This window comes from Mytilus edulis, chromosome 7 (assembly GCF_963676685.1).
Source record: "Mytilus edulis chromosome 7, xbMytEdul2.2, whole genome shotgun sequence".
Lineage (NCBI taxonomy): Eukaryota > Metazoa > Mollusca > Bivalvia > Mytilida > Mytilidae > Mytilus > Mytilus edulis.
The window spans coordinates 56,431,985-56,442,335 of record NC_092350.1 but is presented as its reverse complement, the minus strand read 5'-3'; the positions used below and the strand labels follow the sequence as shown (position 1 = coordinate 56,442,335).

Genomic DNA, 10,351 nt, shown 5'->3' with positions numbered 1-10,351 from the left:
GCGTCTGGCGTATTAAATTATAAGCCTGTTACCTTTGATAATATGCGTAGATTGTTGTTCGTCGTTGTGTCGTTGTTCTTACTTTTTGGGCCATAACGTAGAATAGTAAATGTTAAATGCCACTTGGTATCTTATCTCCCTTTTAAGTAAGAGAGACTCTCAAAAAATTACTCATAAAACACAAAAAAGGAGATGTACAGTGCATTATATGGTTAACAATAGTAAAGCGAATAATATTGTGTACGGATAAAAAATCCCAGTCATCATGTCAAAATAAATCTTTTATAAAACCCAATTTTTTTCAAGTCTTTCCTTAAGACATTTAACATTGTTTAGTCAAAAGTTTAAATTGTAAATTCATCAACACTAGACGACTTTCAACATCTGCCTGATTTATGTATTTATAATTCAATTAGAGGTTTATAAAAAGAAGTTTTCTAAATCTTTACATAATTTCAATTTGTCGTATTCTATATCCAGACTTCGTGAATCCCGTTCGTATTTTACCTTCAATATCTAGCCAAGTCATTTAATAGTGTCTCTTTCTTGTTGGATATCGTTTACATATCTTTAAATATATCGTTCATGGGGACGACATGCGAACACCTGCGCAATGGCATGTTATTTAAATTATACAAAGTCATGCAGGTTTATTACTCTGCTTGTGCTCAAAGAAGAAAAAAAAATTAATGCTTATTGAATGAGAGGTAGGCAAAACTATTTAACATGTTTACAAAATTTACAAAGAAGAAATGCAAAGAATATTTTTTGTTTAAGCGATATAAATTATCTGTGTATTCAATCCTGGTAAATGCTTGAACATATGGTAAAGACATAATAAACATCGAACTAAGGATTCTCTACCCCAGGAACTGATTACATTAACTGTCATCAAGCATCATACTTTATGAAGTGTTTTTACTGTGTTATTGCGACTATGACTGATGAGTTCTTGTCTAGATTAAACGTTCGTCTGACTTTCAAAATTATAAGCCTGATATTTTTGACGATTTTCTTGTAACCTCTGAGTGGATGCTACTGATGTTTGAATAATTAACTTGTGTTACCTGATTTTCAAAAAACATTCGAAGTTTGTGTACCCATGCGTTTCAACCTTTTGGCCTTTGAACTTTGTGATTCAAGCGTGTCACTGATGAGTAGTTTTTCTGGGGTACACAATTAAAAGACTGATATTTTTTATTATTTTTAACATATGGTTATCATAGTAACGTTGACTATGTCATAAATATTTCTTAAAAGCGATGGGGTTTAATTTTCATAAGCTATATAATAAATCCGTTTTCCGGAAATTCAAATGGTTATTTCATCCAGACATAATGAGTTTTCATAATTTGGTATGCAAGTGAGGACACAGATCATCGTGGATAATATATTTGGATATTTGACAGTATTTTCTAACAAAAAGAGTTTTCTGCTTTTGTTTCACTGTGACAGCCAACGTGTACCAAACCTCTTGAAATAAGCAGTGTCGTTTATCTAAGGATTGATTAGTTTTAATGTTCAAAACTGTAATGGAAGAGACAATTATTACATATGCTATCAATGATTAGGATATATTATTATCCACAACTTTGAATTTGCATTTGCATTAAAAATTCTAAATCAGGAGAAGAACTCATTCGATGATTTTCTACATGATGTGATTTTATTATGTGGGATTGTATTTGATAACTGGCATAAAACCTCAAAGTATATTGCAAATGTCATACAATTTAGAGGTTTATCGCTATTAACCAGGTTCAATCCACCATTTTCTAGATAAGAAAATGTCTCTACCAAGTCAGAAATATCACAGTTGTTGTCCATTCGTTTGAAGTGTTTGAGCTTTAATTTTGCCATTTGATTAGGGACTTTCCGTTTTGAATTTTCCTCGGAGTTCAGTACTTTGTGATTTTACCTTTTGCCATCTTATGTAACATGGTATGTTAAAGTGTATTGACTTACTTCATACTTATACATATACTGTATGATTGTATAGTTATTGAGACAAATCCATGCACCAGGAGGTTCAAAAGTATTCGTTTGTTGTTGTGGTTCATATGTGTTTTTGGTTTCTCGTATTTTTTAATAGATTCAATCGTTGTTTTTCCGTTTTGAATGGTTTTTATAATTGTCATTTTTGGGACCCGTTATAACTTAATGTTCGGTGTAAACCAAGGCTCTGTGTTGAAGACAGTACTTTGACCTATAATCATTATTGTTTAAATTTGCAAATTTTGTAAGTTTTACTTTTAATTTTTTTTTCATCACGGCGGCGCTGGTTAGTCTTGTGTGGACGTGGCGCGCATCTGGCGTATTTAATTTTTAACCAGGTACCTGTTGTTGGCTATTAATCGTTTGTTTCTCTGTCCTATATTTTTTGCCATTTATTTGTATTGTAGTCCTATCATGTAATGTTTTCATTTTAATGTTACAATTGACATTACCATTAAAGCGGGAGGTTTGGCATGCCACAAAACCAGGTTCAACCCACCATTTTTTTTCTTCAAATGCCCTGTACCAAGTCCGGGAAATGGCAATTGTTATATTATAGTTCGTGTCTGTGTGTGTTACATTTTAATGTTGTGTTCCTGTTGTGTCGTAGTTCTCTTATATTTGATGCTTTTCCCTCGGTTTTAGTTTGTATCTCGGATGTGTTTTTTCTCTATCGACTTATGAATTTCGAACAGCGGTATACTACTGTTGTCTTTATTTGACTTGAATGAGAGAATTGTCTCATTTGTACTGATAACAAATCTTCTTAGTTCTATCACTGCCAGCGAAAAGAAACACTAGTTTACAATTTTAATCCTTTGGTAAAAGTTATTGCCATACGACGATTGTTAGTTTGTTTGGTCGTCAATATCAAATACTATGTTAAAAAGAACCTTATTCATCTCACTATCCAACTGCTCCTCTGTATCTATATCTAACAACGTTCCTTTTTATCAAGAATAAATAATATCTTCCCATTTCTTTGAGCGAGTTTACGAGTGAGACATTGATTACCAATTGGTTGTCACTGCTGCAATGACGTTTGGTAATTTACCATTACATTTGAATTTCATGAGCTTTTTGTTTTGACGACAACCGTTTTTCCTTTTTCAATTCTTCAAATATAATTATTGTAAACAGAGAGAAAGATTATTAATGAAAATATTAATGTATAATGCATTTGTTGTTTTAATCACTTGTCTATTATGAACATAATGCTCAAATATCTTTCAAATTATATAATTAAAATACCTAACTGTTAAAAAAAACAAATGATCGACATTGATCGTGGCAAGACATTGAGAATAGATACAACCGTCAACTGACAATTTATAAGTGTTTTGTCCTTAGGTAAAGATGTTGACAGATGTCGGTATATTCCTGAACTTTTAATGGTTAAGCAGATGTCATACACACCTAAATTAAGCAAAAAATTTAATATCTACAAAAGCCACCATTGATTAAAAAATATCTAAGTTTTGCCTTTCGTAAAGTTTTAAGAAAATAAAAATAAACAGAAACAGAATGCATCAACATGATTACAAACATTTAAGATCAAAATACCGGTTATTGAAACATCACGTTTCTGTAGTGGCTATTACTATTCTTCTAAGTACTACCTGCTATCTACTGATTGTAGTTTGGTAATCTTCCAAGAGAATAATTTTTAGAAAGACAAATCAAACCCATGAAAGTGTAGACCGACAAACATCATCAACGACTTACAACTGCCATACAAGTTGAGTCTTTAGCTAGTATAAAACCAGGTTTAATCAACCATTTTATACATAAGGGAATACATGTACAAAATCTGGAATATGACAGTTATTTCCCATTCGTGTGATGTGTAATAGCTTTTGATTTTGCCATTTGATAAGGGACTTTCCGTTTTTTATTTTCCTTTGAATTCGGTATTTTTGATATTTTACTTTGTAGAGTGTCTTTAAAAAATGAGAATATGATTAATCACAAGTTTGCTTCCAGTTAGGTTTGATTAAAGATATGACATTTCTAGCTCTAAAGTCTGTTATCTCGAGAAGAAAAATAAGAAGAATAGACAGAAGGTCTTAACAATTAATATTATTTTCAAGACTAGATTTATGTACACATTTCTTGACATAGATTGTCAATTGGTATTTTATTTAAGTCATTAGCATTCAAAATTTACTTTTTATTAACTGTAGTTAATTTTTATAAAAAAAAATAATAGTTGGAATTGAAACAAACAGCTAAAATGATACACAAACTCATTGAGATCAAACGTTCATTTCTTGTATATAATACAGAGTGGTGCATCGGGATCCTGTTGTTTAGAGAACTATCTTCTTGTCAAATGAGTTAAATAGTTTCTGATACCTGGGGCCTGAAACAATACTTGTTACAGTAATGGAAATGTATCTTATTTTACAGATTCCTTCAACTATATTTTTATAATGTGAAGTTCATGTTTGATGGTGAGGCTATTTGATGCTGCTTGTGTTATTTTTGACTACTATAACAATTACCTTGTATTTTATAATCATTACTTATTTACTTTTTGTAGCGTTTTCTTTATGGCGTCATCCTTCCACAGCTGTGATGTGTGTGACCTCCGACTCATCACCAATCCATGCATAGTCTGGTGTACGGAATGTGATGAAGGACTATGTAAAGAATGTCATGAACACCATACATTGTCAAAGGCTTCGAGAAAACATAGTGTGATACCATTTAAGGATTACCAAAAGTTACCGACGGATGTTCTGAAAATCAGTCAATACTGTAGCAAACACAATAAAAAGTTTGAAATGTTTTGCCAGAAACACGAACGACCTTGCTGCAGTAAATGTATAGTAGAAACACACAAAGAATGTCGGGATATTGTCGACTTAGATGACGTTATTAAGAATTACGAAATGCCCAATGCCCTGTCTGAGATAGAGAAAACATTAGTTGAAGTGGCAGAAAACCTACAGAAAATTCGCCAGCATCAACAGGACAATATGTCGACTTTGAAAGAAAAAAGAAAGAAAATTGAAAAAGAAATTCAGAAGACTAGAATTGAGATCAACAACCATCTCAATAAAATTGAAGAAGATTTTATGAAACAACTCTATGTCCTCGAAGAAAAAGAAAACTCGAAAATTGGTCAGTTATTGTCATTATTAGAAAAGAAAGAAAAAGAAGTAGCAGATTGTCAAAGAAACATAACGAACATCAAACAACATGCAACAAACCTTCAGATGTTCCTTTCAGTGAAGCAAATCGAGGAAGACGTCTCTAGCAAAGATAAATACCTGCACTCATTATTTGAAGGTGAGGATTTGAACGAGCATTTTTTGGAATTTGAGATTAATGGAGTTTTTCAGAAGATCATGTTTGATATCAACAGTTTTGGAGAAGTGCATATTGAAGAACAACCTGCCGATATTGTTCTAAGCAGAAAAAAAATTAAAGAAGCCCAGATAATAGTACCAATCGTTCAATCAAGATCTATCGAAAATATTAAAATGAAGATACACAAGAAAATAAACCTGCAAGGCAAATGGATTTATGGATGTTGCATGCTGCCAGATGGTAGATTGGTGTTTACTTACAACCGTGAAAGGAAAGTGAGAGTATTCAACGATCAAGGATCAAAAGAATTTGAGATGAAGATACCATGTGGAGCGTTTGATATAGTATACATCAGCAATAACAATACATTGGTTGTTACATCCGGCGAATCAGAAAAACAATATCTGACCATTATAGATCTGGAAAGGAAAAAAATTAAGAAAACAATTTCACTGAGTTCGGATAACTATGGCATGGTATTAAAGGACAATCAATTGATTTATTCCGCCTTCAACAAAGGTATAAGAATGATAAATATGTACGACGAGACTTTAAGCGACATAGTCCGAGAAGAAATGGCCAGTGAAGGTTACATTGCCACATTTAAAGACAACATTTATCATACACACAGACTAAATCACACTGTGACATGTTACAACTTACAAGGTGAAATACAATGGACATTCAAAAATGAAGACGTTCTGAACAATCCCCTTGGTATTGATGTTGATAGTGATGGCAATTTGTACGTGGCGGGGATTCATTCGAATAATGTGGTTGTTATCTCCAATGATGGACAAATGTATCGCGAGCTATTAACAGGAGATATTGATTTTCGATATCCTATTGCACTTCGTTATTACGGACATAAAAAGCAATTGCTAGTGGCAAATATTCATGATGAAGCTCGCCTGTTTGATTTGATTTGAAATGTTAAGATTAAAAAAAATTCTCTTTTTGGTTCATAATTTGATATGTTAAATAACACCACTATTGGAGGCCGCATTGCATTTCATTCGTTTCTTTTCCCCACAGCGTAATGTTAAGTATCATATGCAAATGTGCAAATATATAGACTATGGAATCTTTTATATGTAAAAAATAGAGTTTTAGTTTTGTTTGTGAAACATTCAAGTATGGCTGAACTTACAATTATTAAATTTGTATTCAACGTAGATGTTACATATTTACAGGTTTTGGATGATTTGAGAAACATTGGATCTACAGTATTAACTCTGAAAAAAGGCTCCCTATTATAACCCTATGATAAAAACCTTACAATAGCATTTCAGTTCTTAAAATGGTAGATCAAACACAATAAAACTTTAATGTTATTTGTCATATGTCAACGTGATTTAAGTTTTTGGAATTAAGAAAATAGTTATGGAAAACAATTGAAACAGCAAACATTAAAAGAAATATTCGAAATGCTCCAAACTTACTGAAACTTTTAGGTAGAAAGTAAATTAACGGAAATATCGAACTTGGGGAGAATTGAAAAAAATAAAAAAATTTAAGAAAAGCAGTCGCAGATCATTGAGAACCAAAATTTTTAAAAGTTTTGTCAAATACAGATAATGTAACCTATTCCTGATCGAGGTAGAAAAGCCTTAGTAGTTCAAAAATTTAACTACAAGTACTCCCAGATTTGTCCTTAGTGCCTTGTTGTTGTTTAGGTATACAAGTACCCGAACATGTCCACTCTGAGTTCTGTTAGATATATTTATATTTGTATCCATCTGGTTAGTTAAATCATTTTCAACTGATTTTTACAGTTCTTTCTCATGTTGTACTGTTATACGATTAAGGTTAAGGGAGGATTGGGATCACCGCCATATTCTGTATGTATGTACCTGTCCCAAGTCAGGAGCCTGTAATTCAGTGATTGTCGTTTGTTGATGTGTTACATATTTGTTTTTCGTTGATTTTTGGTACATAAACTTGAACGTTAGTTTTCTCGTTTTAATTGTTTTACAATAGTTATCAAAGGTACCAGGATTATAATTTAGTACGCCAGACGCGCGTTTCGTCTACATAAGACAAATGTTATTTCGTTGTTTTTTTTATAGCTGACTATGAGATATGGGCTTTGATCATTGTTGAAGGACCTACTGTGACCTATTATTGTGAATTTCTGTGTCATGTGGTCTCTAGTGCAGAGTTGTCTCATTGGCAATCATACCACATTTCTTATTTTATAAAATAGGACACAACACTCAAAATTGTGTAATAATCGTAATCACTATAAAAACAACAGTAAAACAACAACAACAAAGAAACATAAAGAAAAAGCACATATATTAAGCAAAAATGAAAGAAATTAATACAAAAATAAACCATAGAACAATGACACAATATCGGGAAGTATAAGAACCGATTCACGTTAAAAGAGTATAACCAGAAAGAGACTAAACAGTAACAGTAATATTCAAAAAAGACTACGAAAAGACGTTATTCATGTTATTATGATGATTAACAACGTCAGTAACCATAATCCATTCGTCATGAACATCGTGCATTTTTTGTAAAGTTGATACGGAATATTTTTCCACTTGATACCTTCCGTTCTTTGTGACGGAATACCACGGTAACGCCCAAGTTTTAATTCCAGCGGAAAAGTCTCACAACGCATTCTGGCTAAAGTCGATCTCTGTTGTCGTGTCATATTAGTGGTAATGTACTGCTGTGTTTCAAAGTTAAGACATCTAAAAGTTCGTAATTTTGGCATGTTCACAATATCCACTTTCCATTTATCGTGATGTTTTTGAAGGAGCAAAAGTTCTGAGTAGTTGGCAATACATTTTACACTTATTCCATTTGTGTAGTTATCGTTAAATAGTTTCAAAAGTTCACATTTTTCCATCACTGATTTTAGCTCGTACCATGTTTTCTTATATTTTTCTGATCAAGTTAAATCCCATTGGAAAATACGATTTGGAATTCGACCTACCTTCATACTTGTTATTCTATGCCAAAGTCTTATCATGTTAAGATATATATATATATTGCTTGCAATGGCAAATCCAGTTATTGTCCCTTCAAAGGAGATGGGTGATAATTCGTTATTCCATATGACGGTATTTTTCTATGTTTCTTTTTTATCATTATTTTCTTTTTTATTTCTAAATTGGACCAATTCTTGGAATTGAATTGACAAATATTGATGACACTTTACTATAATGATGACGCAATATGTAGTGTTGTTCCTCTGACTTGCAAGTTGCAAGATGGCTAAGGTTCCAATGAAAAATGAAAAAATGCCAAAAGATATCCAAATTCTTGTTTCAAGAACAAACATAATGACACTGTTTGCAACTGTTGCCTTTGATGTGTTGAGACAACGAAAGTATTTAGAATTAAAATGTACACCATGGGAAACTTTTAAAACAGCATTTTTTTTACAGAATATTGTAACCCACTGGAACATGTTGGATATAAAACACACCATGATTTAAAGTGGCAGCTATTGATTGATTTTTCAAAACGATAACTAGAACCGTAGAAACAACACAAATTGCAGAAAAATGCAAAATGCACTAAACATTTTGAAACCAAAAAGCTGCCGTTATCTTTGAAACAGAAAAACATCGACATAAATTGAAAAAAATCCAAGCAAGTTTACAGACATATGTGTCGTCATAAACATATGCTTTTGCCAAAAGAATATGAAAAGAAACGCATGGTGGTTTTTTAAGAAGTTCAGTACATTCATTTTGAATAAATATTTTACAATTACCAAATATCAAAGATATTCAATCAGAACGTATTTTATGCACAAGAAGACAGTCAATACTTCCGGAATTGATGTAAACAAGTCAATTTATTACAATTAGAAATACTTCTGTTGACTTAAACTAGTACTATATAGATACAAGAAGATGTTGTATAAGTGCCAATGAGACAACTCTTCATCCAAGTAAAAATTTATAAAAGTAAACCATTATAGATCAAACAACTGTCTTTAACACGGAGCATTGGCTTACACCGAACAGCAAGCTAGTTGAGACTTTGTTTGATGTGATTGAATACGATTTAAGGTAAAAAGAAAAAAATGTGTTGAAATCTAAGTTCCTAAGAAAATGATCTTAAATCTGTTACATACCTAATTATCTTAGATGCTCATACAAAATAACAAGATTGTTATTGGCAGGAAATGGCCACAGCATTTATTAACAGATATGATATATGTACTATTATATGAAATGCAATTTGTGATATGATATATGTACTATTATATGAAATGCAATTTGTGATATGATATATGTACTATTATATGAAATGCAATTTGTGATATGATACATGTACTATTTTATGAAATGCAATTTGTGATACATGTAGATCTATGAACTAGAATTAACTGATAAAAATGCATATTTGTCTTTGAAAATGTTATATGATGATCGCCGAATATGTTTAAGGTGGCAGACCATATATGAAAAGGGGAAGTTCAAGTTAAGCTATTAACTCTGGAAATCAGAGGCTAATGCTATCCTACGATTACAATAAGTCTGTAAACTGCAAACATGTTATCTAAGCGCAGCGAAATCTGCCATAATTCAAGCGACTAACCCTGGATATCAGAAGTTATCGCTACCAACGCAAAGTTTACATGTTTGAATGTAATAAATTTCTTTCCAAGTTATCCATTCAATTTATATATGCATGTTAAGTCCACTCCTCGTCCAGGATTCGTCTTTTTTCTTGAATGACCGTCTCGTCATTAAAACTTTTGTACATCTTTCCACATTGAGTGATGGTTTAATCGATGTAGACAATACAATTCTGAAATAAACAAACAAAACCAAACAACAGTATCTTCCGTAGGAATTGCACTCTACTAATTTAAGGGAGGGTGGGAGGGTTTTAGAAGATAAATCTATGGCTAAAAATGCGTCTGCTTTTCCTAAATGTCGACGTAAATCAATCACTTGCAAAGATCGATAATCCAACTAGAAACCAAATACTATTACTTGACGAAGTAGTATAACGACGGACAGTTGGATGAGCACTACCGATAACTGATTTAAAATTTAGATTTTAA

General features: G+C 32.0%; 1 protein-coding gene across 1 annotated transcript; it reads left to right on the top strand.

Moving 5' to 3' along the window:
* The first annotated feature begins 4,547 nt into the window (after window positions 1–4,547).
* On the top strand, window positions 4,548–6,239 carry LOC139483234 (uncharacterized). Its single transcript, XM_071267265.1, has one exon. The coding sequence runs from the start codon at window positions 4,548–4,550 to the stop codon at window positions 6,237–6,239; it is 1,692 nt and encodes a 563-aa protein (XP_071123366.1).
* The last annotated feature ends 4,112 nt before the right edge of the window (window positions 6,240–10,351 follow it).